The 27,197-nt window shown below is 36.2% G+C and overlaps 1 protein-coding gene across 4 annotated transcripts; it reads left to right on the plus strand.

Moving 5' to 3' along the window:
• PHF6 (PHD finger protein 6) lies at positions 1-27,197 on the plus strand. 4 transcript variants are annotated; one of them, XM_076346916.1, is made up of 11 exons: positions 1-151; positions 5,211-5,390; positions 5,593-5,694; positions 9,290-9,423; positions 9,735-9,778; positions 19,304-19,470; positions 19,650-19,793; positions 21,033-21,137; positions 21,966-22,099; positions 22,760-22,889; positions 24,495-27,197. In XM_076346916.1, the coding sequence occupies exons 2-10, from the start codon at positions 5,253-5,255 to the stop codon at positions 22,887-22,889; spliced, it is 1,098 nt and encodes a 365-aa protein (XP_076203031.1). In that variant the 5' UTR covers positions 1-151; positions 5,211-5,252; the 3' UTR covers positions 24,495-27,197. The 4 variants fall into 4 exon arrangements, with proteins under 4 accessions (XP_076203031.1, XP_076203032.1, XP_076203030.1 ...); XM_076346917.1 differs by having other exon boundaries at positions 26,162-27,197; XM_076346915.1 differs by having other exon boundaries at positions 2-151; positions 23,182-27,197.

Here is a 27,197-nt window from a genome sequence, read left to right on the forward strand (position 1 = left end):
GCGGCGGCGGCGGCGGCGGCGGCGCAGCGTCCCCTGCCCCGAATGAAAGGGACGGTCCCGGCGAGCGAGCGGCCGTGAGCGACCGGCGGTGACGGGGGGGTGGGGGTGTGCCCGAGCTGCTCCTCTCCCCGGCGCCCCACCCGCCGCACGGGTGAGTGACTGAGTGACCGACCGAGTGCCCAACCGCCTCGTTGCCCGCCCAACCGCCTCTTTGCCGCGCGCCCGGGGTAGGCACGGCGCCCCCAGCCCGCCCGCCCGCAGCCCCCCGCCCGGGGAGCCCGCCCTGCCCTCCCGCCGCCTGGCCGCCGCCGGTCCCTGGGCCTCAGCGAGCCGCCCGCCCCCGAGAGGGTCCCGGCACCCAGCGCTGCCTCCTCAGGGGGCGCCCCCCGGTGCCGTTACCCGCCCCCCTCCCCCCACCCCGAGCCGACGGCAGCCGCTCGCTCCGCCCGCCTCGGCCCGCTCCCTCCTTCCCTGGAGGATCCGCCCCCCCTTGTCTGCGAGTCCCGTTTCCCCCAAAATTTGGTGAGGAACGGGGGGGGATCGCCCTCCCCGGGAGCCCCGCGTCCCACCGAGCCCCCCTCGGTAGGCCCTCCGTCGGGGAGGGGTCAGGCCCCGCCGGTGCTTGTGGCCGGGCCCTGCGGGGGAAATCGCGGCATTCCCTCCCCAAAGCGGTGCCGTGCCGTGCCTCATCGATCCCCCCTGGGGAGGCGAGCGGCGGAGGTGCCGTTATCGGATCATCTCCCGCTCCCGTGGGAGTATGTAAACTTTCCTGAAGATCGGTCTGCGCTGTCTGCCAGATCTTCCTTACCGCAGGCTCTTTCTGTGTAATTTTTAGTTACCTGCTCAATTCTTATTGTTTGGGCTTTCCAGGATTGGGCCTGCCCCCCCCCCCCCCCCCCCCCGCCTTTGCCCCCCCTTTGGTTTCTTTTTTTGGGGGAAGTTGCATGGATAAGTTCCTATTCTACTTTTTATAGTGGCTGTAGGATGCTGTGTGAACGTAACTCTTGGATAAAGATTTCCAGGGGACTTGTGACTTTGGGTTCTCAACTGCAGATACCTACAGGATACCTTCTGTCCTCCCAGCTTTGCTCCCCCTTCTCCAGATGCCCCCAATAATGGGTGATTGACCCTAGAAAGTAGAAAGCACTTGAAAGTTTCTTGAACAGAGAATCTGGTATATCTAGTAAGCATCTTGAAAAATTTGACGCAAATATTTTCTGTAGCTTTTCCTGAGAGTCCAAACCACTTCAGCATGCTTAGTTAAATTTTACAAAGCTTGTATACTTCTCTTGTAGGTTTTCCTCGGGTGTCTGAAATTTTCGTGAATTTTTTTTGTATAATTTTGTAATCATACAGGCCGCACAGCAAAACAAACTTTACACGAGAGGGTAGAGCATATAGATCACTGTCCTTTGTTGGAAATACAAGTGGGGCCTTAACTCCTATAAACAAGCAGTAGCTCTTGAAACATATTCAGGCAATAAATAGAAATTAGAATCCAGGTTACTTTCCGTTCTTCAGTGCTGAACAATGTCTCATACACTGAGAGCGTCCTTCTTTGCCTGAGAGTCGTTGAACTTGCACTTTTCTTTTACGTTTGAAAATCTGTTGTCTAGAAGAACTCAGCAAAGCAGTATGCAAGCCATACGAGTTTGTAAAACGTGCTGCTTTAAAGATAAAATAAAGGTGCTATTAGGGGAAGCACCATATTGAATACCTTAGTGGACATCAAGAAACGTGAATGCAAATGAACCAAAAATTTTTGAGTGAAGAATCACTGAATGAGTTTCTTCTTTTGTGATTTTAGGGTAGATGTAACTTTTCATTTTTTAGACCAAGCCTGTGGAAAATGTATCTATATGTAATAATCTGTGTTTTGTAGTACATGTGTTCCATTTTGGTAGAGAGAGCGCATAATTTCCTAGTGAGTGATTCCATAGCACACTGCTTTCTGTGATCCAATCTATAAGACTTTCTCTGACAAAGCTGACAAGCAAGATTCTGTCAACAGTGTATTTAAACACTATTCTATAAGTGTTACTCATTTGTTAGCTTTTTAAACATGGAAAACAGAAATATTGAGCTGTTTTTAAGTTGCATGATTTTTCTTGTTCCAATGAAATGTAGCTTGATACTTAGCAAACTGGATTAGCTGCTTTTGGGCGACTTAACTTGAGAGATGAAAACAGAATTTTGAGTGTTTGCGTTCAGAATTCTGGGTCTGTGGTGTAGCTGCGTAACCTGGTTCATCTTTTTCAGAAAATGGGTATTTTTAAATGGACAGGATAAGAAACACATTTTGGCACAAAGAAAAGTGGTCCCGGGGTAGTGTTTTCTCACGTTTATGAGAAAGCAAACATAATTTAGGGAGAGGTCTATAGATGAAATGCTTCTGAAATATTTCTCATGCTCAGTTTTTTTTTCTGCAGTCTTTAGAAATGTATAAATAGTGTTAATGCCTAGTGATACAGAAAACACAAATGCAAAGAATGCAGGATTGGAAAGAAAACTTTTAGATATCCTTGTAAAATGCTTTCAGAGTAATTTAATCTGATGGTGAAAAGAATGTGAGTTTCCTTTCTGGCGTACCCTGATGCTTTTTGGTCTGTTTGCTTTTCAAATAATTTTTCAAGCATTGAATTATTTATAATTGAGTAAGTATTCCAAAACATAGTATTTGCTAATTTAGGGGGCGTTTTTTTTGTTATAACATCAACATCTGTGCATTATCAAGTATTGACATTATTGTATTGACATTATTTTTAACTTCGCTGTGAGCCTTAAAAAAACTGATTATGTGAAAGTACTTCAAGAAGTTAGGTTATGTCAGGTTCTAGTATTGCTGTAATGACATGCCTTCTCGTGTCTGTTAGTGCACTGGAAGGCATAAAGCTGTGAGAAGATTCTTTATAGTCTTGTTTCTTGGAAAGTTACTATTGTAAAGATGATGAGAGCCACTTAATAAATTTTTATGTGTTCTCTAAATTATTTGCATTTTCTAAAATATGAATTTGCTTGTTAAAGTGAAGGATAGCTATTTTTTGTAATAGTAATTCTTATTCCTGTAAGTCAGTAGAGCCTGCACATGTGTTCAAGGGAATCCCTGATCCTTCTTTTAAGAACTACTATCATTGCTGTCAATATAGTGATAATATAATCTGAATATAAAATGAAACAGGTAGACCCAAATGAATGTGTGTGTGTATATCAAGTTATTTATACCAAAGCAGAACTCCTTGCATTTTAAATTATTTTGTTAATATATTTCTAACCCATCACTGTGTGATTTATGTTGAGCTATAGAATGGGACCTGAGAACAAGAAATCTTTGTGATACTGTTTCCTACTTGTCTTTTGTAGGTCTTTTCCTGCTTCCAAATATTATTATTTTTCTTAAGTTTAAAAATTTTTTTAAAACCCCCACATCTGAAAATCTGTGTATCTTTCCTTCAGAAACCATTCCTTCTTTCTACTCAGAAGGGATTACAGAATGGTCTTGTTTTGTTTTTTCTTTAGAAGAATACAGTATAGTAATTCTTTTGTGTTTAACACTTAAGAACTCTCTATTGCCACTGCAAAAGGGTGTGACTAGTTTATCCAGATTGGCACATTTTTTGTGCAAATCAGCAAGATCTGAAATCTATGCATTCTTCTTATGAGTATGCGTCACCGGCTAGTAAACTGCTTTCCAGTTATAAAAGAAAGCAAATGAAGCTGTTGATAAAGCAAAGGCAATAGATACAGGACAGACACCTCTTGATGCAGGAGTTTTGTAGTAAACATTGCAAGACAGTTAAAACTCAGTCTGTGAAAATCTGTTGAAACGAAAGAGTGAGACGCTAAAAGGATTGTCTTTTAGTAGTAGTATATGCCAACAGAAACTTAATGACATTCCTCTGCTTTTGATTAGAAAAATAGTGAGTGATACTAGTATTATGAGAGTCTGACAGCACTGAGAAGCAGGCAGGTTTGCCTATGCAAATGTCAAAAAACAGCCGTGCATTTTCGTGCAGATCGCCATTGTCGCGCAGTCCAGATGTACTGCAACTCTGCTATTCTTATGGCTGGATTTTATTTTTTTTTCCAACAGAAATATCAAACTATATGGTGGCTTTTCTTGTTCAGATGAGTCTAATGTAGACAAAGGCTGAGGAGGATGCTTTTATTGCAGTTGTGGCCAATTCTGACAGTAAGGCTCAAATCTCCAAAGTAAAAAGCTATAAGCAAGTCTATTTGAAAAGGATGATATTTTCTTTCTTGAGAGATGTAGAAACAAATGAAGACAAACTACTTAATACTGGGCCAAGAAGCACGTACGCTTGTCAGGCATTTTCACTTTTAAACTTGCAGTGTCTGCCTGATCAGGGGATTGGGACCACAATGTTGTATTTTAAAATGTGTTGCTGGTAACACATGAAAAGTTTGTGATTCATGTTGAGTTTAATTTTAAGTTACTTTCCTTAGATGAGAATAGCAGCTCTCCTGCACTTACTGAAAACTGGTACGGTGCTGCTAAATGAACTGTGGGTCTTGAAAAGGTTTCCATTTCAGCGTGTTAGTCATAGATCATTCTAAAATTTTGTTCCTAATGCTGTTTGACTAGCCACAGTGTATCTGTGAAATACCTAAAATGGTAACATTTTATCTTCTCATCTCTACCTTCATCTAAGGGTAGTTACTCATCTGCCCTGCTACTTTGTGAGCTTTTACACTCAAAACCTGTTCTGGACGCTATGCTGGACTCTTGGGTTTTTCTTTGCTTCTGTTTTTGAAGACGTTCAGTAGCATGAATTTTATTGCATGTACAGGTAGTGCATTTTCTACAAATTCCTTTGCTGTCATAAATAACTATAAGAATGGGATGAAAGAGTTGCAGTAACTTTTTCCTCTAATGATTGCTGTACTTGTTGTATTTTCTATTTGTTTCTTCTTTTCCTTGTAAGTTTTACATTAGTATCCAAAGTTTTATATTAATGTTCGCACTTTTTTGCCTAAAGAACAAATTCTGCTTGCTGATACAATTTCATAAAAAGTTGGCAAAATACTGCCTCTGTTGGGTGCATGTTTATTTGGATTTATTGTAGTAGTATAAAGAAAAGGGTAAAAAGGGACAGATCATTTTCAAGCAACCAATATTGTATTTATAAAACTGTAGGTTAAATTGCCTTTTGTTGATGTTAACATGCTGATTGCACCTTTTTTTTCTGTAGTGTTGAGAGGATTGAGGTGGCATTCTAAGGTCATTTAAAATCATGACAAGCTCAGTTGGACAGAAAAAAGTCTCTTCAAGACAAAGGAAGTGTGGTTTTTGTAGATCTAATAAAGATAATGAATGTGGACAATTATTGATGTCAGAAAACCAGAAGGTGGCAGCACATCACAAATGTATGGTAAGTAACCCATAGGAAAAAGGAAAGGGATGTAGGGAGCAGTAAAAGACTACAAACAAATGAAAAATTCAACCAGCTGTGGCATTGGCACAAATGATTAATCACCATAATTTGAAATTTTTGTGGGTTTCATTTATATAAATGTTCTCTATCACTTATACCCTTAAAACTTAAAAAATAAGCTTTGTTTTTATAATTTTAGCTGTTCTCATCTGCACTGGTATCTTCACACACTGATAATGAGAGTCTTGGTGGATTCTCTATTGAAGATATTCAGAAAGAAATAAAGAGAGGCACTAAACTGGTAAGTCTCTTATTTTTGGCTCTTGAAAATGGAAGACAATATTTTCTTACCTTCTATAAAGTTTACCATTAAATTGTTCAGTGGATTTTATATATGTATGTTGTGGTTTTTTTTTTTTTAAGTGCTACCTTTGTGTGAGCTCTAAGGTAATGGACAACTTATCGAAGAAGATGTTGAAGTAAAATTGGTCTCAGATTTACGAAAAGAAAACCTCAGTAGATATGATTACGCTTATATTGAAATGAAATTTAAATGTCAGTTAACCAACCCTTGAAGTGTCTTTAGGAAAGGATAAAAAGTAGTTTGTTTATTTCAGTCAAGTTCTGCTCTCATGTAAACATTTTGTTTTAAGAGTTGTAGCTTAATCATGGAATTACTAAAAAATAAATCCAGAATTATTATTTTTACAGTCACTTTTTTCCTCATTGGCAAATGTAGATGATTGTAGCAGATATGCATTTTTTCCAAGGAAATTTGAAAACTCATTTACAGAATATGCCCGTTTTTCTTCTTGGTGGCCTGCATATAAACAGTAACATTTCCTAAATTTATGTTTCTAATCCAGTAACTTCTATTTAATACTTTCTGTTAGATTTCAGAAAGAAACCCACATTCTAGGGACCTGGAGAGGGTATTATTGTGCCTTTGCCAGTATTTGGTTTTGCTGCCAAAATCTGGTTTTAACCATCAAAGGTACTTTTATTGCTTCCTTTTATAGTGATTTAATAGATGATTCTGTGAATATAGACATCTTATGAGGTATGTGGGTACAATAGTGATTACAGCTCTACCAAATTCATGAGAATTGAGCAGCAATGGCTTTTTTAATTCCCAAGAAGCTAATTCATGTGGGTTTTTGTTTGTTGGTTTTTTTATTTATTTAGAACTAGTTGTTTTCCATTTGGGGAAATGAGTGAGGCTTTTTAAAAATACTTTTACAAAGGATCCATTCACTCCTCACATTAAAAATTTTCAGCTTAGTTATTTAAAGCACTTTTACGTGTTTACCAGTTCTTGGACCACTAAGAGTAGTCCAAAGTATTATTGTAGAACTACAATTATATAATAATAGTAGTCTAATATTTCATCCAGTGTTTCGTTTGAATCTTTTCCAGCGTAGGAAACTTTATTTGCTCTAATTAGCTGAAGCATAAAGAAATAAGTATTTACAAGTTATTCATGTTGCGATTAGGAATTTCCAGAGAACATGGTAGTAAATGGAACTACAGAGCGTAAAAACTTTTTGACTCTTGGGTCTCTTAAATGTTTTTTGAAGGTTATTTCTTTTTATGTTATTGGTGGTTTCTGTCTCTGCTTCTGAACCTCTTTATGTTCCTTCACTGATGCAGCAGCTGGATATATTCTTGGAGCTCACTAGGTGTATGTATCAGGCACTTTGTTCAGCTTTTTGCAGAAAACCTGGATCTGGTTAACCTAGTGGATTCATAGTCCTGAGATGTTTCCTATTTGGAGAGAATTTACAAGATAATTTTAGGTCTTAACTGAAGTGCCTTATCTCTCTCTGTAGCTGTTAGAAAACTACAACTCTGAATCGCTCTCTGGAGGAATCTGCTTTCTCCATTGACTTGTATAGGAAGCTTAAAGCTAAATGTTTATAGTTAGCCCAAATACCCCCTCTAAGGTCTGCTTTCTGTTCTAGCCTGTTCTTTTATGTGGGAACACATTGCACAAAAATATCTCGGCGTGGTGCACTGGGTTAAGTAATTGATAGCTTGGACTAAATTTGTCTGCTGACAAATTTTACGTAGTTGCTCTCCTTCAGGAGGTGCTGCTGCTGACCAGGTATGCACTGAAAATTGAGGCCCGTTCATTCCTCGAGTGATAATGACTGACATGTAGAGCCTTTCTGATGGTGATACATTTCAGTCTGAGAAAAGTTTGTACATTCAAACCTTAATAGGCCAGTCTTAAAAACTTGTGAAGTCTAAACATTTGGGAGTACAAGGCACCGATATCATTATTATTTGTTAGCTGTGCATGGGAGGATTTTTTTTAAAGAGCTTACCTGTTTTGCAGCTTGTCAAATTTCATGTATACCTGATATAACTTGGGAATTAATTAGTCTGTTTACGGTGACCATTCGGACAGCAGGACTTGTACCAATGGAATAAATATTTTATTACTGTCAGGAGACATAGACCAATAAGTCAGTATAAAAAATTCCTGTGGTCTGTCTTGTTCATACAGATACATCATGGTGTTCATAAAAAGAAAGTTTTCTTTTAGTCATTTCTGGCTTTAAAAATAGTGAAGTACTGACTAAAATTGATTGGATGGATGTAATTTCAACCTAGGCTTTTATAAAGAGCTTTGATCAGCCATTATTATGTATTAAACCACAACGTATAACAAATTTGTGAGATAAAATACCCATACAAATTAGATAACAACTAGGGAATGGTATGTAACTATACCATTTCAGAGCTTGCAGAGGAGTAAATGGAGATGATCCAAGGCTTTGACATTTTTACTGTTCAGTTAACTTTGTTAAAATTGAAAAACAGGATGGTGATACATAACTTTGGTGGTATATTTATTTGGTATATTTGAGACTAACAAGAACTTGACTGAGCTAGTGCGGTGGGCAGAAAGTGTATTCCACAAAGATATGTGTAAGGAGTATGCTACATGGCACACTTATGCTTATGGATTTGGAATTAATCTTTTGGGGGCGTGGGCAACGTGCAGGATTCAAACAAAAAGCTCCGGTTGTTTTGTGAGGGGAGTTTAATGGGAAATTCTGAGATTTTGGGGCAATATTATGTCGGTAGAAAATAACATAGAGAAAAATATTGTTATAATATCAATTACTTCCTTTCCTAACACAGTATGAGAAGGGCAACGAACAATTTAGAAGCATGATAGTTGGTGTATCCTAAGCAATGATGAGTCTAATGCGAGAAGAATTAATTATTGGGAAAGAAGAGTAAAGCAACAGGCTCCCATTTAACCTTTTCTGCAATATAAGTTGAAAGAGCAAAATTTAGTATAATTGAAATAAATTAATTGTATTTAACGAATTCTTTTACTAAATTCAGTGTTTTGGAAATGACTTAAGGAAATAACTGTATAGAAAAAAGAAGTAAAGTTAGCTGCTGAGGCTAAGGTAAATTTGCAGATCATCAGTATTTCTGACTTTGCAAGATTCATTGCCATATGGGTGTCTCTTTCTTTTTCTCCTACCTTCATAATGTAGTTCAGAATTAAACAGGTACAATTTATGATTTTAACTTTTCTGAAATGGTTGTCACAAACAGACTATCCTTGGGAGTGGGATATTTAGGTGAATAGCTGTGTCACTTTCATCAAACACATGATATTCCACAAAAGTAGCTTACTTATTTTTTTCATTGAATTGCTAATCAATGTATGATGATTATTGTATTGTTGCATAATTGCAACAAATTTCTCCTGGATTTTAAAATAAATTATGAAAAATACCTGAGAGCAGGAAGAGTAATGCCAAGTGTGTAACTCCATTTATTTTGTCACCAGGAGTGGTAACTGTATTATTTTTAAACTCAGAAATACTAAGCCAACAGTAACATGAACTGTGCTTTCTTTTTCTTTACAGATGTGCTCTTTATGCCATTGTCCTGGAGCGACCATTGGCTGTGATGTGAAAACATGTCACAAGACATATCACTACTACTGTGCTTTGCATGATAAAGCTCAGATAAGAGAGAAACCCTCACAAGGCATTTACATGTAACTATTATTTATCTGCTATGTTTATTTTTGTATTTATATTTCACATTCTTTGTTTAAAAAAAAACAACAACAAAGCAAAACAAAAAACCCACTTTTGGAATCTAAACAAAACTGTTGCAAAAAATTCTAATGATGATTGTGGCATTCAAACTAGTGATGTGCTAGAAAAGCATATTTTCACTGCAAGATTTATATATCAGTGAGTCTTACAAGTGGGAGAAAAATGTACTGGCATTTAAATTTAAAAGATGCGTAAATAATCTGTGAATCGTGACTGACTTGACAGTTTTCAACTACTTTGTTTATAGGATTTTATGTCGAAAACACAAGAAAACTACGCATAACTCTGAAGGTAAAATTATTCAATATAAATTTTTCCCATTGTAGAAAGATACTTTGGTTAAATTTAATTTTTTTGGAGAATATAAATGTTTTCAGTAAAAATTAGAACTACATTTTTTTGAGAAACAATGAGTTTGGAAGCCCATCTGATTTCTGTATTTTCTCTAAAAATGATTGGTTGAGATGGAGAAAAACCCAAACCATAAATTTTAGGATGTTCGAAAGATTTGATGTTCTGTCAAAACAAAGTTTGGGTAGAAGTAACGCATTCCCTTCTGGGAAGAAGCTGGCTTATATTTGTGGTTAAATATTCACAATATTAACATCTAAAATATTTTGTCAGGTAACAGCTGATTTTTGCTATTGCTAATGTTCCTAAATATTCACTATTTTTTTAACTATTAAATAGAGTTTAACTCTTCAAATAAGAAGGACCCAATAGTAAATGAAAAGGTTTGTGATCAGATCACTTACAGATATATTCCTGAGTAATTTTGATAAACAAAGCAAGCTGTATGGATACATTCATAAAAGCTGTGCATCTTTGCAGAGGAGAGTAGTGAAATGTGCGAGGGGTGATATGCCACAAACGTAGATAAATCATGTGGTCTGTTAAAATTCCAAACTAGTTGTGCTATTGTGTATTTATGCAAGTATTTTTCCTTTTTTCTACTGTATCTGAATTTGGGTAAGCGAACAGTTGTTAGTTTACGTTTTGTATTACTTTCAACTGAAATGTCGTCAGATTTAACTAATGAGGAGTAAGTGACTCTTTCGTGAAGATCAAATTTCATAAATTACTTCAGTCTCTTTTTGCCAAATGTATTTTTAAGGTAATATACTATTTTTTTTTTGCTACGGGTAGTAGATATATTAATGGTAAGGTTTGGATGTTACTTCAGTGTTCAGAAGGATATTGAAGGCAGTAGAAAATCCCAAATGAAAACTGATTTTTTTTTTTTTTTAAGTCTATGTAAAGAATTATTGTCCCGTGCTTTGTATAAAATACTCTCTGATTTTGCTATTAGGTTTAAACAAGAAAAGCAGTATACATGTTATAGAATTCTCCAAAGAGACAGGGCCACATTATCTTGTAGCTTGGCACTTTGTTTCTTTGTTTTGGCATTTGTTTTGGCATTTGTTTTGCTTGTTAGCAGAAGCAGAATGTGAAAGACATTTGAGTCCAGAGAGAGATTAATCTCTTTAACTGATATTTAAACATAATCTTTTATACTTATTCACAAACGGCTCAGTGTTTGACACCTATTGAAAAATGCCTCTAATTCTGCATGGAGCCCAGTGCCAATGGGTGACTTTTTCTGCTTGAAATTCCTTGCAGGATCTGAACTTGTGCTTTTCTTTAAGAGTTTTCAGAAACCATTATCTTCAATTCTACGATGTCAATCTCTAATAGCAAAGGCTTTTAAATTTTATATGGATATATTTGTCTGAGAAGACATGGGAAAAATTACTAGAGGCGTAGTGGCTTTTTTCTTAAATGTTCATCATGGCAGTTTATTAAAACGTTAAGCTAGACTCATGCAAAGAGACTCTTAGATTGAGGGTAGGAGAAGGAGGAATAAACATCACTCAGAAAAACTGAGGCCAAAGAACCCAATAGCATCTTACTTAGCGTTTAACTTTGCACTCATTTTTTTTGTTTAAAATACTTAGTTCTGTTATGCTTTACACTTCTAGAAATATGTGTAGCTATACTTCACTTTTTTTTTCTTTTTTTTTTTTTGTTTAATATTTGACTGAAATTTTACCCAGTGCTCTTTCCCAAAGAATATGTTCTCTTTTTAGTTCATACAGTTTAGGGAACTATACCCATAGAATATTATTACTTAGAGTTATGGATTTGATAATGCCGGAAGCTGGGGCTCTTTTGTGATAGACCTCCTTTAAATCAAAGAAAGTAAAAATACATGTTGCATCTGTCTTGTGGAAATGACTTATAGTATTGTATAGCAATGGTATTTTGCTACATTGAAAACTGATTACCTTTAGAAGACAGAAATACACAGGGTGATTTTCAGAGTTTAAGAAGGGACTTTGGAGGGTTTGTTTCTTAATATTTAAATGCTGAAGTTTGCCCAATGAAATGGTAACTGGAAGGTGTTGGATGGTGAGATTAAGCTTTATATATGTATTTTGTTGGTTTATTTCTTGAGGAAAATGTGAATGTCAAAGAGGAATTTAAATGTGAAAGAATGATGGTGTCTGAAATCAGAAAGGACTTGCAGAGAAGAGTGAATAGACTAGCTAAGGATACTAGATGCTAACATAGTGGCTTTTTTTTCCTCTTGTTTTTGTTTCATTTTCGTGAATCCTTGCTCTCAGCAGTGTTTTCATAACAGAATAGTTAAAGCTTATCTGTGGAACCAATGTCATTCAATGTAGGTGCACAGAGGCACTGGAATTATCAATCCTTTTTGATGGAAACTTATTGCTCCTGCTCTGGGATGCTGTTTTTTTTTTTTCTTGGTCAGTGTAGAACACCTGGGTTTTTTATCCTTTGTTCTCTGTATCCAGATTTAATTGCTGCAGTCCAAAAATTTTTATTATGTCACTTCTATTAGTGGATGTTGGAAGGGTTTTTAGGAGTGTTTGGTTTGGTGCAGTCCAGAACAGTTTATTTTCTGTAGACAGTACTGCTGCATAATAGTGAGATTTTTTTTTCCTTCCCTTCCCTAGAAAATAGATGCTTTTGGGGGTATACTTGTTCGAGTCTGAGACTGGCTAATGTACATTTTGTTAGAAGTTCTAGTTTAAAAAGAATATCTGTTAGCCATTTAATAACAATTAAAGAAAATTTCTTGAGGCTGCATGGAAATGTGGTTGAAGGACCTATGTTAGAATTAAAGTTACCCAGTTAAAACCTAATAAAAAGGACCTCTTAGATGTTATTTGTTGGTGTCATGGAGTTCAGGTGGCGCGAGAATTCATCAGACTAAGTATCTCTCTACTCACCAAGATAAAACTAATGAGCGATGGGAGTTAATTTTCCTTTGATTGACAGGAGTTGCTGAACTACCTTCTGTTTTCTTTGAATATAAAAATATGAAACATAGCAGCAAAGTATTGTGCTCTTAAACTCATTATCTGTTTCAGCAGATTGTTGGGTTTGTCTAATTTATCTGCATGGCCTCGCCTTCAGGTGACATAGAATAGGAAAATTGTATCTCTCCTATATTTCCTTTGTGTATAGATATTTCAGGTGATTCTTCTGTGTTGTGTTCCCACTAACTGGAAATAGGACAGTAGAAGTGAGGTACTCTCACACTTTTTACTAGGCTGTGGCCATGAGGTCAACAGATTTGAAGACACCTGCTCAGAGGAGCAGACAAAGTTACTGAAAGCTTCGTGTCTAGATTTTTGTCTTGCTGGTTACAAATCTAACAAAATAATTTGACCTGAACTTCAAGTAATAGTTTAATTAATAATTTAGGCAAGCCATCTAAGTTTTCAGTACCTAATAGGTTACAGGAATTGGTGCCAGTGCTTTCAAACTATCACAGCTAACTATTAGTTGAATTACTGTTCAGTTTGCTATAATTGCATTTATTCTTTTTGAAGAATAGAGGATTGTTGAAGTAAGGTTTTGGAACTGTTTGTTGGAATTTATTCCAATGTACTGGAAATAATTGTTGAAAAATTTTAAATCTGGTATCTTTCAGTTCCCTGGAGGTGGGGCTGCCCTGGCCCCTGTGTTGAATTTAAAACGAATTCAGCTGATCAGGAAAAGTTTGATATAAACTAAGATAAGAATGTAATTTTATTCTTCTGTTACATAGTAAAACAACGAATAATGAAGACAGCCATGTGACTAGCTATTGTTAATGTTTAATACAGATGCTTGGGAACTGTGGGGTCAGAAAATAAAGTGTCCATAATTCCTATTGTAGCTGTACTCAAAGCCTCAGGGAATTATGTTTCCACAATGGAAATAAGGACATTCCCTGTCTCAGCACCCTTTTCATGTTATTCTAAAGATCAAACATGAAGTCTATGTTTCTCATACTGCTCAGTAAGTTGAGTCAGGATAATATTTCTCTGAGAGGCCTATTTAGAGATGCTGCAATCTATATCAAACCGAGTACTTTTTCAAAGCACTGTGTAAGCCAGAGGCTGGCAGGGAAAACATCCAAAACTTTTTGGCATAATAGTTAGGTAACATCCTGATTCATCTTTGGTTCCTTTAGTGTTTGTTCATAGTTGCATTTTCTGTAACACTGTTCACAGCATAAGATTGCCTAACATTGTATGCGTTAACGCAGTCAGGTATAAAAGTTTCTGTAACATTGCAGTTCGGTGTCATTTCAGTTCTGCTGGTGGACAGTAACAAATTCTTCCTAGGCTCTGCTAACTCAGCCTTCTTGTTGTCTTGTCGTAGGGAGAATGCTGCTCTGAATGTGGCATCAAATGTATACTTGTTGTATGTTTTGTTGTAGTGTTACGACAAAAACAGTTGGTCCAGGCAGTAAGTTAGCAATCTCCTATGCAGTCCATTATAGACTAATGAGGTATTTTGCAGAAGCATCACAATGGTGTTTTCTTATGGAAAAATGCACAGCTAACGGAAGAGGACAAAATGGAAAAGTAATGTGGTGAATGATTTGTCCTACCTGAGGAGCTGTCTTGTGGTGTTTACATTACAATTCTCCTTCCTATCTAGGCAAGACGTTATACAAATAGAAACCTGGTCAGCTAACTCATACTTAACAGGTTTTATCATACCAGTTGTCATAAGCTTTCTGATTACGCAGATAAGCTAAGTGTCTGTCTTCAGTCTTTGCCAACGATTGTTTGCTTGAAAAAGCATTAGATTGTATGGTTATGAAGGACTATTATATTCATTTTCTATGTTAAATATACTTAATTAAAGAAATAATCTCAAGTACTTCATAACATAGATACTATTCAGTCAAAAATAGCTTTTGGACAAGAGTCATCAGTTCCTTGAGGTATCTGGTACTTTCGGAAAACGTATCAGTGACAGGACCTAAGGGGTAATTTAATTTTTTTTCCTCTTCACTCTTACTTTCTCTAGTTTAGGTATGTTTCATGTAGCTTAGTCTTTTTCCATTTAAAGAAAACAAACAGCCAAAACCTAAAAATTATATTCAGCATTTTGATTGTTTATTTCACATCATTTGCTGATAAAAGCCTCTATTATTTCATGATCGGTTTACCTGATTCTGTATCTGCTTGCAAGGGTTTTAATGCAAATCTTTGGTTCTTATTAACGCTTGTAGATGCATTCACATTTTTATTATTGACTACTGGGACAACAAGGTTTTCCAGGTTTTTTTGACATTTCAATTTAAAATAATTATGTTGCAACATACGGTTCTTTGGGTCTCAGCCATATTTTAAGGACATCTTACTTTAACATGCTAAAGTACTTTTTTCTTTCTCTGTGATATTCCGTTTCTCTTCTAAAAATCTAGTCAGGTTGATTTTGTTCTTTGTAATTTTTAGAGTTTCTCTTTTATCCCAAATGCACTGTAAAGCTTTAAATACATATGTGTGATTTCAGATTTACATAACAGCATGTCTAAACCACTTCCACATTCTACATTTTGGCTTCTTTTTATGTACAGTCCTACTTCCAAATATATTTTGCCAATCAGTTTTGTTTATTATCTTCGTCATACAGACTTAGCCCCCTTTGCTTCTGGCTCACTGAGTCTATTGTTTAAGGTAATGTAGGAGGTGGATACAGAGAGCGGTATTAGCCTTTATTGTACACATCCTCTTTTTATTTGTTCTTTCACAACCTTTACATCACTTAATTCTTTTATTACTTTGCTTTAACCTAGCTTTTGGAGAAGGGTGATTCCACGTATATTTCAAGCTGATGCAATATAGAATAGATCAGTGATATCGCAACCTCTTCTCTGCCAAGCCTTATTTTAAACAGCAAAACATCTTCATCCTTTTTCCTTCTAGTCATGATCAAAGGAGAATTTTTAGATTTCTCTCTGAAGCTGAGTCTCCCTGTTAACAGTTTATGTAATACAGCATTTTGCTAGTCTTCTTTTTGTGGTACTTCGTACTGCTCCTGGATTTCTAACATGCAAATTTGGGGCTTGTTGCTACTCATCTTTTCACTCATCTGAATTTACAATATCGTGTTCTTAGGTGCTTTTAAAAATGTAGAATGTTTCCTCTTGATTTCTACCCCCACCCCTCCTTCTCAGACGGTATTGCGTATTAAGCTTGTTTTTTCAGATATAGCATTTAGGGACTTCTGAAGAAAGCTCATAAGATACCTCCTTTGAAGACTTTAGATAAAGTTATGTTGAGAATATTGTGATGATTTTAAAAATCAATGCAGTAATGGGATATGGGATGGGGGGCAGCTGAAGAATATCTAGGGAATCTCAGGGGATTCAGAGTATGGGTGATATCCATGATAAAACGTCATCTGGTCAGGGAGGAGTTGAACAACTTTTTGTGTTTTCCTTAGTTCAAGCTGACATGAGAAGTTGGAAACACCCAACCATCAGATGCCAGGGAAACAGGGTAAGCTGGCAGTGGGCTTGAGGGGAGGGATAGGGCACAAACCAAATTGTATATTAAACAGTAAAGACCATCCAAGGCAGGTGTATTTTAAAGCTGGTTACAATCTCTTTCTTCCTGTACTGTTACGCTAGTTCATAGTGCTGTTAAAAATGAGAGAAACTTTAATGTTTTGAGGTATCAGTCTTGCAGATAGATGTGGTAGAGCAGAGCCTCACATCTCGGTGGTGTTAATCTGTAGGTCCATGTCACTTGTAGTAGGAGACCTAAATCTGCAAGGAATTTTATTTTAATGAAGGGGTCATGTAGCATCTAGATTTCAATGAACTCTGAACTTTTTTGGAAGTACTAGTTTTGAGCACAGAAAAGGGGTTCTCCCTTGAGGAAAGCTGTGCAATCTTGGTGTTTTTTTTATCTTCACCTGAAACCATCTTTTAAAAATACAGCATTTTTACTTTTCAAATCTTAAATACTCTAATAATTGTAGTCTAAAAAATAGCAGTTAAGAACTTATTCTATAAGGAGGCTGTGACATTTCTTATAAGAAGTTGGTTTTCACAACGTGTGCTTGGTATTTAGCAATTATGATTCACTTCCAGTTTTGAAAGTGTGACTGTAGAGAGTTCAGGATATGCTTTAATGTTATTTAAAAAATACAGGTGGACTAAGAGGTGGAAAGCATTATGGTTGACAGAATTGATAAGGAGCTTTGGAAAAAATAAGGAATGTTGGTGAATGGACTACATTTTGCTTCATCAAATATACCAGGGAAATCCATGGAATGGTTTTGGAAGGAATATTTTTAACTTCTTACTGATGTTATTTAAAGGGTCACGAATTCAACAGTCACATTTTTGTAAGACTTTTTTTTTCCTGGAATAACCATCTATGATTTCTGTAAATGTAAAAGTAGAGACAAAGATTCTTTTAATACATTGGTGGAGAGTTCATATGATGAGGGACAAGATAAAAGAGAATTCTTTTCTTTGAAAGAGGTTTTCAGGTTGTAATAAAACTTGCTATATGCAGTCTGAGAGGTACGATATCTAAATTGCATAATCTTGCTTGGGGAATTTAGCAAGTAATGGTAAATGAAAAATAATGTTAGATAGTAAATTCTGAGAAGAAAATGTAAAATGTATTGTTTCATTAGATAATCCATGTCATCATGTATTTTATTTTTTCAGAGTAAAATAAATGGTGCTTTTGTCATCTAATTAGAAAAGAATAGTATATATAGTGAAGCATAGGAATGTTGTGGTAGATAGACTGATGTGTTTTAGTAGCAACTTGGGAATATCTGTATATAGCTGAATAATCTGTCAATTTAAGCCAAAATAATTCGCAGATTTGTATTAATTCATTCTCAATTTTTTGCCTCTTTCTAACCATACAACAAAGTAAAGCTTTGGGGGAATTATGTTTCAGTATAACCTGTTGTGATGCATTTGGATTAGTTTTCTGTCCTTCATTAATAAAAGTGCAAGAAGCTGTAGCTTTCTCAGGGATTAGCGACAGATACAATAGACAGCTTAATAGGATACAATCGTATGCAAGGCCTTGGGCCAGTAGTTCAGTTATCTTCTACTCCAAGTTGATGGCTGTGGAATATGTTCAAGTCTTTGACTTCTAACTTTTGTGCAGTTGAGTTGCTGTTAATCGTGAGATAGAAATGCGATCTGATTTTTAAGTGATAATAGATAAGAAAGACGAGTTCTGGCGAAGCAGCATTTAGTCTCAAAATAAGATGTCCTGTCTGGATACTGAGACCACGATATAATGGCAATAAGCGCCATAGCGATGCTTAAATAATAATAATACCACAACAGTTAAGTGGCTCATTAATGTATAAAGTAGATGTTCCAAATCTTCTGATTAGGAATTCCTTCCATTTGGGGGCTCGTATGGATGTTTGTGGTTTGGATTTTGAGAAGCAAGTTCTTCAGCGGTGTGTGCGCGTGTTTCTTTAAACAAGTCTGCTGAAATATCTTTGCAGTTTGAGCAGGGGTGGGTGTTACATATTAAAAGAAAAAAGAAAGATGCTCCTGTGAGCAGCTGATGATGAGGAAAGTTGTTAGCAACTGAATAGAGCTGGTTATTCAATGTCAGATATAACTTAACTAGATCATATTGGAAGCAATCTTAAGTTTGCAGAATTGATCTGTGTTAACTGTAGAGCTTTGAGTAATCAAAAGGACAGTCTGCTAGAATACTGGACTACAGTTCTATGTAGCATTCAGCAGTTGAGCTGACGTTTTCAAAGGAACTTGTCAGACCTCTGGTATGTCTGTATTAAAAATACACGTTCTTATATTCTTAATGGTCTGTAAATACTTCTTCTGGGATATTGTCAGTGTGGATGACTTTCTGTAAGCTGGTGGCTGCTTTTAGCTGTAGATGTAAAAATATGCTGTAACTAAAATGAAACCTTAGATTTGTTTCATGGAGGCAAAATACATGTCAGTTTTAAAACTTGATGTTAATGTTATAGCCAAAATGGGTGAATTTTTTTCTTAAGGCATCGATTAATAAAGCAAGGAGAGAGGTGTTATTTAGAAACACTGGCATAATATCAAGGGCAATTTACATTGGAGTTATGCATCTTGGAAAAAAAAATTAAAAGCTTATTTCATGGTTGAAAACATTTTCTGGTTTCAGTGTAGTTTAAATGAGTCGTCTTTTCAGTGGAGGTGAATATATGTATCTGAGGATGCATTTTGGGTCTGAAAGTAGAAGTTGTAAGAAATGCTAAACCTTCTTCATATATTATGTTATAAAGATGCAAAACTGTGTGATATGTATAAAGACGTAAATAATGTTTTCAGGACCTACAGTTGCATGTTTGTAATAAATGGGAAAAAGTTGCTATTTTTATTTCTGACCAAAATACAGAAAATACAGGTTATGTTTTTTCTTGTCTGTTTTTTGGGTTTTTTTTTCTTTGCTTGGTTTGTTTTGCATAAAATTTTTGAGAATGTTATTTGATGATGTTTTCTAACTTCTAAAGCAGATTTAGAAGAAAGTATCAATGAACACGAGTTGGAGCCTTCACCTCCCAAAGGAAAAAGGAGGGGTCGTAAGGGAAAGCCAAGAAAAACAAATTTAAAAGGGCAATCAGAAGACACTAGATCTACGTCCTCACATGGCACAGATGAAATAGAAAGCAGTTCCTATGTAAGCAGTAAATATGCTAAACTTCTTAAGAAGACAGAATTGCATATTTCTTCTCTGCAAATATAATTTGTATTAAAATTTGCATTTGTCTGAGCCTCCAGCTGGTGGCCACAGGCTTTTAAAATTACAACCTTATTTGTAACCCAGCAGTATATTTTAGTAAAATGTTTTTCTTTCAGAGAGACAGGTCTCCCCACAGAAGCAGCCCCAGTGATACAAAACCTAAATGTGGATTCTGTCATGCAGGTGAAGAAGAAAATGAAGCTAGAGGAAAGCTTCATATATTTAATGCCAAAAAGGCTGCAGCACACTATAAGTGCATGGTGAGTAACAGTATTGTTGTTAACCAGTCTGTTAGGTGAATTTTGCCTGAATTGCTATTTTAGATTTTAATACCATACCTTTACATGTAATTATGCATGAGTATTGTCTGTGTGCTGATGATCTCTTTAAGTGCTGAAGTGTTGCAAAGTGAGCAATTCATTTATTTTCACTGCGGGCAATATGGATAAAAGTTGGCTACATGCTAAGAGATGGAATTAGCTCAGGGAGACTCTTTAGCTTATTAAAAATGCTCCCTTAGCGTCTAAATGCATACACAGTATTTAAAAAGGAAAACAGAAAACAGTTTTAACTAAAAGAATCCACCCCCAAAATAAAATACCTTACTCCACAGGCATTCAGACAAAATCCGGGAAGAATCCATGAACTTTATTAATTTTTCTGACTAGTGGATTCAGGCTGTGTGACTCAAGTAGAGTGGGACATGGAAGTGGTCGTCATTGTCTTTAGATGATCCCATTTATAGAACTGTCAGCCTGAAAAGAATCTGCTAATTTCAATGAACATGAGCAGATAGTGCTAGCTTTCATATAACTCGTTCTATGAATGAGGTAGGGCTTTGAGTAACAAACCTCAGTGGTTCCTGTTGTACCTCAAGATGAATAAATAGTCCAGGCAATCTGTGGAGTATTAAGTGTCTTCCTGTACCTAGCCTCACTAAACAGAGACCTGGTGTGTGTCAGCAGCCTTGAGTCTTAGAATATTCTTCACTACTTTGTGTACCTGAGCTTCAGTTTTAAGACAGTTTAAACTGAATATACCAGGATGATGATACTAGGGATGGTACTTATGTGCTCCATTGTCATCCCTCAGGGCTTTTCAGGTATGTTGACATCAGTTGTGCCATGAAGCTGAATTATATATATGTCACAGGGAAGGAAATGGAATATTCCTAAAAAGTTCAGTGGTTTAATTGATAATATTGCCCATTTATTACTTTGTGTTTTCATTATGTCATCATTTCTTGTCTACTCCTTTGTCTTATAAAGTACATTTCTCCAAGGCAACAAATGTAATTGAAGCAGTCAGGTGGGTATCAGAAGGAATACTCATCATATTAATTACTCAGTTAGCATGGGTTTTTTTCACTGTTTGTTGGTAAAGCCCATGCTGTCTGAGAACACAGAAAGGGATGTTCAATACTCAGTTATTCCTGCACATAAAAAAAATTTCTAGTCATGTTGGTGACCTGAAATTATTTTGACTTGCTTGTTTTATAGTTGTTCTCTTCTGGCACTGTCCAGCTAACAACAACTTCAAGGGCAGAGTTTGGCGATTTTGATATCAAAACTGTACTTCAAGAAATCAAGAGAGGAAAAAGAATGGTATGTATCTGCAGAATGTGATGAACGTGTTACTGATTCTACTAAGGTGTACATAGCTCTGCCTCCTTCCTTTTGTGAAACAATCTTTTCCATCTGTTTCTAAACACAAAACTTAAAGGTATTGTTACTTTTGGGACAGGTAGCCAGATAGGAATCACCTTAAAAATTAGTGATGTTCAGGCATGTGGTATTTAGGGTTCTTTATGACAATGTATGTAGTAAATTATTATTAGCTTTCCTGTAACTATAAGAGAGTAACAGCTTTGGATCCTGTGTTACTAAAGCACACTGTAAAACTACAAATAAACTTAGAGAATATGTTCTTGCAGTGACGTGTTTCCAACTGTTTTGATGTTTTAATATGAAAACGCATTAAGGCCTCAGAGATGGGGATGTTGGTAAAATGTCACATTGTATTTTATTAAAATTCAGGGTGTTTTTAAAGTGATAAGAAATATGGGGGGGGGAGAACAAACAACTCCTAACAATATTGCTCCTTGAAAAAAATCATTTAAGATTCTTCATATATGAACATACTAACTTCAGTGGCAATAAAATGCTCTTGGAAATGCAATAATAAGTGCAATCATGTAGCAATTTTCAATGCAATGGACAGGTAAATCCTAGTGTTCATATTTTAATAGGTTAGTATTATATAGTTTCTGTTTTACAATATCTTTGATTAACTTTTCATTGGAAGGATGATCTGCCAGAGAAATTACTCTGTTCCAAAATGGTAGCCATAAATATGAGGAACACTAAACTGAATGCTAAGAGGCAGGAGACTGAAAGGCTGAACAGTGCCATTCTCTTCTTTCCCCTGCACAGAAATGCACACTTTGCAGCCAGCCTGGTGCTACTATTGGGTGTGAAATTAAAGCCTGCATAAAAACATACCATTACCACTGTGGAGTAGAAGACAAAGCTAAATACATTGAGAATATGTCACGAGGAATTTATAAGTAAGGACCTATGTAATTCTTGAATCTGTAATGAAAGTGAAGATATTTCACGACACTTTCTGCACTTTTTCTTGGCTAGTCAAGTATGTTATTAAAAAAGAGAATATTATTTCACTTAAAATGGTATTTTAAAGTAATTGTTGACTTTGCAAAATATTTCAGTTGCTCTGCTAACTTAAAATTTCTGTAGTAGTAGTGTAATATGAGAAATGAGAAAATGAATTGACTTATCTTCCTCCTCGATTAGTCTGTAATTTATATTGAGGAAGCCCTGGATAATTTACATCACGATTCCTCCATATTGATATGCTTTGTAGCTTATTTTCGTTTTGTGGACCCCGTAACTTTCCATACTTGCTTGCTGAACCACTGGCGTTAGTGACTTGGCTGCAGTTGAGTTGCCGGTGTGGTTGTGCCCACAAGAGGGCATTCTCTGAGCAGTGTAGTAGCAGTTCTTGAAAATCAGAATTGATCAAAGTTTTGTTGGCTAGTCTTCAACCTTGCTTTCTTTCTCAGTTTAACTGATGCTTGACTGAAAACCATGAATGAGTTAAGAGTTAGTAATTAACTTGTAGCACATCTCAAAAATAATTGAGAGGAAGGTCTGGTTTTGATAGATATTTTCAGTAAAAGTCCTCACTGTTTCTTTTATTGTGCTAGACTCTATTGTAAAAACCATAGTGGAAATGATGAAAGAGATGAAGAGGATGAAGAAAGAGAAAGCAAAAGCCGTGGCAAATCAGGCACTGACCATAATGACATTCCTCAGCAGCAGCTCAATGGAAACTAGGTATGGAAGTTACTCCTGACAGATCTGGTAACGAGACTGAAAAGCAATATACATTTAATGTAGTTTATTGCAGTGAAGTATTTAAATCTAGTGTATGCAGATAAGTACTTTTTATTGGCATACTGTAGAACAATGGGGAGGATTTGTTGTTTTTTAAATCCAGCTGACTTTGTAACAGTGTAAGAAGGGAGGCCCTCATTTCTATTGCTAAATATAGATGTAATGTCAGAGCTGCTAAATGCTTTTCTGTATGATTTTAAATTTACTATTGTTTTCATCATTTTTTAAACAGGTTCAAGGGACAGAGTTATAGAACTGGGAATGGCTAAGACATCATAACTACTAATTATTTTAAATTGTTTTCTAAAATCAGAAAAGGGTTAGTAACTTTTTACTACCCAACTCTGTTAGAAATTTCATTGAACTGCCTGAAACGTTCATGTGTGTGAGCCTTCAGTAAGTGGCAGAGTTTTACATGTCAATATTATGTAGTTTGTAGTCTGCAGTGTCTGGAAAAAAATGAAACACTATATAAATGATATGTAATATGTACAGTGTCAAAAGTTAAGGCAGACATTGAAATGAAGTAAGATCTATATTTCTGGACTGAATAAAAACCTTAAGATTTGGAATGTGTAAGTTGTTTAGTGGATTCATGCAATGAGGGAAGGTCTTAGCTAGTTTAATTAACAACATGGACAAGTTCGTGGTGGCAGCAAGCTGGTACTTTGTGAATTTTGCATTTTCTTCATACACAAGTTACGGAGGCTATACATGGGAAAGCCGCTCTCTGTTTTTGCTTGCAAAGCACACAGTAGAAAAGGACTCAGTGTACACCGAAGCACGCTTGAACATTTCAGGTTGTTCCTGTTGTGATTGCTCATTCCGCCCAGCATTGTTTGCGGGAGATTTACTTGAGCAGCTGTTGGTTCTGAGCTGTGAGCTTTAGAACTCATGCCAAAGGGCTGTAGTTCATTCTTTCCCCAATGACCCACCTCTTTCTGTGTCCCTGATTTACAAAGAACACTTCACTAAGTGTGATTAAAACCTTACTATACAAATGTTTGGACTCTGCAGCCCAATCTCTTTTACTTCAGAGAGTTACAACTCTTAACTCACTATGGAATTTAGCCACCATATCTGACGTCCATACCTCAAGTGTTCTGTGTTGTGTGGAACACTTCATGTTTTGTCCAGAATAGGCATAAAGGTCCCATATTCTGTAAGAAGAATGAGGAAACAACCTTTTTTGCTAGATTGGTATTTATTTTTTAATCTTATGACCACTATATGAGAAACTTTGCTTATCATCCTTATTGTTTTAGTGATTATTTTTTCTCTTTCTGTCAAGTCAACAATCATGTCATGGAATTCTACTTGCTAGAGTTTGATGTTCCTTTAGGGAATAATCAGATCTAGGCGATACCAAACCTAACAGATCAGTCCTCTAACTGCTTTCAAAACACCTTGTCATTTCTAATGGCTACTAGCTTCTTCAATTGGTCTGTTAAAGCACATTCTCAGACTTACTTAAATAAAACCAAAAAGCTGAATCTAGTCCACATGTTTGTCTGTTGCTATCGCATCACCTTATTGTTTGTTTAGGGGTTTGACTTGTTTCACTCTGAACTCCCAACAAAACTTCTGGATTTGAAGGAAGGAAACAAGCAAAATACACTGATTTGACTATAAACTGCTACAGTTCTTCTGTGATTGGTATTGCAAAAACAGTTCATTTGTAACATGAGTTTCTGTAGCATTTTTTACTTGTATTTTTAAAAGATTTAACGTGTGTCATTTGTCTTCTTATGCATTCCCTTAATGTCTTGAGGGACTCAATTACTGTATATTGGAGTTTCTAACATTTTACCTGTTAGAATTCAATCAATTCTGTTTGCTTTCCTGGAGAATAATGCTGTTTTGGAAAGAAATATTGCTGTGTACAGAAAATATTCAGTTACTGCTCTAAACATGATGCCATTGATCATTTTTATTTTGTATTTGTAACTTTCAAAATTAAAAGCGTGACTTGAATTGCAATGACAGATCGATTATTGAAATTGTCTATCAAGGTGTTTTGTTTCTCCTAGAATATGAACATTTTTCAGCCACTCAGAACAGTTTTAGAATGCAAAATAACATCCTTCAATGTTTAAATTACTTCTAGATTTGTGCCTCAGACATGGCCCTCCCATGGGAAAAAGGCACTTTGTTTGCAGCTACTGTATTTTAACTAAGGTTGCATGGGGTAGATCTGCCAGCATACTGATTGTATTTGAGACTGAGCTCTAATTCATAGTGTGTCAGTTGCTTATTATAATATTCAGTCCAATAATTCATCTGTTATGAAATAAATTACCCCATTCCATGCCTCGAAGAACCAGAACAGCACTTTACCTTCAGGTAGCAGAAAAGTAAGTGGCTGGTTTACCTGTTACCTCTTTGTGCTGAGATGGCCTGACTAACTGTCATTAGTTCAGAATTCATGGAAACAAAGTCAAAAGCAAAAATCTTTTCTTACGAGCCTCAAATTTTTCATAACTGACTTCAACTCATGTATGCTGGGTAAAAGTGCCTTAAAATGTAAAAATTGTATTTATATGTTCCCAAGTAGCATCACCTGCTGGGGAGTAATTCTGTCGTGGTGTTAATATTTAGAAGAAATGTACCTCAGCAGTGTATTTACTGTACATCTCTTACGTCCTTTAATTGTAGTTTTAAAAGCATGACAATGTATGATAGTATACAACATTTACATCATTTTTTTAAAGACAAAATACTGCCATTACTGTCTTTTTATGTGTATTTTAGCTTGGAATTTCAGACAGTCAGTCTGAATTTTTTTTTTCCCCCCCCTTGGTAAAGCAATGTAATCTTTGCAAGCATATATTGAAGATTATTCTGGAGCATCTACTGCCTTCCCAGAAATGTTAGAAGTAATGAAAGTGCTCTATAGGTGAAATAGGTATGTTTAAATTAGCTAGTTAAATTAATGCAGTCTATTTGTTACTGAGATTTTTTTTTTAATAGGCACCTTCTGCTTTCATCTCACAATCAGACAACTCATGAATTTAACAAAACTTGTCTTATGAAACTGGTTTCACTTTATTTAATTTTTTTTTTTTTTGGCCTTTGGGCATTTCTTTTGCTCACCAGAGTAGTGTGTGCTGTTTAAGACGCCTGGAACCCTCTGAGAAGGGAGGTTTCTCCCCAGCTCACTGTATCTCTATATTAACAGATCTCCCCAACTTAACGTGTCTCTATATTAACAGATCTGCGATTGTGCTATACCAAGAAAGGACTGTACCAAGGAAGGACAGGCATCAGAAGGATATTGTTCAAATAACTTGAGGATACAGCTGGTGTAATGCCAGAGTCTCAAGGCGTGATCAAACACTATAGCAGTAAGCTGTGCTATCACTCCATTTCAAGGAAGGGTGAAAGGCCGGTTCAGTATCAGCATCAGTGCAGCTAGCTAGGATGAAATAGATTAGGTGATCAAAGGATCTACTCATTCAGCAGGTGTTGATCCACAGGAGGTTCTGCGATAAGGCTCTAGTAGGAGTTACACCTACACTCCACAAAGTCTGATCTTTAGGTACAAAGAGCTGTGCTGATCTAGAATGGTATGATTATACAGAATCTGGCCCTAAAATGTAATATAACAGAAGAGAGCTTGCTTCTTACTGCTGCCAGTATGGAAAATAACTTCATGCTAAACCAGAGTGAAAGATGAAGAGGTGATAATCTATTTGAAATATCATACCTATCTGGCAGGTGATAATCAGTGCATTCCAAAAATATTAATATGCTGAATCAGATTGACAAGAAAATTAATCCTCATTAGATGAAATTAATCTTAAGAGAACTGAAAGTACATTATAGCAAATAGTAACTCTTCTTCCATGTCACCAGAAACAGATTCCACTGTATTAGTGATGGAGGTTAAAAAACAGAACACAGCTCTTGATTTATATACTTGTTGAAGCAGTTTCTATATATGCATATGTATGCACATTCATTAGTCACCAGTGACATCTCAACCCTTAAAGAATCCTGGAGAACTGTTGCTTGTCAAAAAGCACTCAGGTTAGGCTAACATTTGCAGCTTTTGCTCTAGCATACATTTACATTAGGTGTAAAGACAAGGAATGTATGAAAGAGGGTAAATGCATTCCTATCTACAATGTTATGTATATTTTGTTCCTGTTATATTGGCTTTACTTCCAAAGTTGTAGTTTGCAGTATTAGTTTCTTTTTATTGGTATCCTTGCATATATATATTCAATAAATGAGTTATGAATTTCA

The sequence above is a fragment of the Aptenodytes patagonicus genome, chromosome 9, assembly GCF_965638725.1.
Source record: "Aptenodytes patagonicus chromosome 9, bAptPat1.pri.cur, whole genome shotgun sequence".
Lineage (NCBI taxonomy): Eukaryota > Metazoa > Chordata > Aves > Sphenisciformes > Spheniscidae > Aptenodytes > Aptenodytes patagonicus.

Coding starts and splice junctions, on each gene's coding strand:
- PHF6 (XM_076346916.1), top strand. CDS start 5,253: ATGACAAGCTCAGTTGGACAGAAAAAAGTCTCTTCAAGACAAAGGAAG. Junction 9,779..19,303: donor AACTACGCATAACTCTGAAG/GTAAAATTATTC, acceptor TAACTTCTAAAG/CAGATTTAGAAGAAAGTATC. Junction 21,138..21,965: donor TCAAGAGAGGAAAAAGAATG/GTATGTATCTGC, acceptor TCCCCTGCACAG/AAATGCACACTTTGCAGCCA.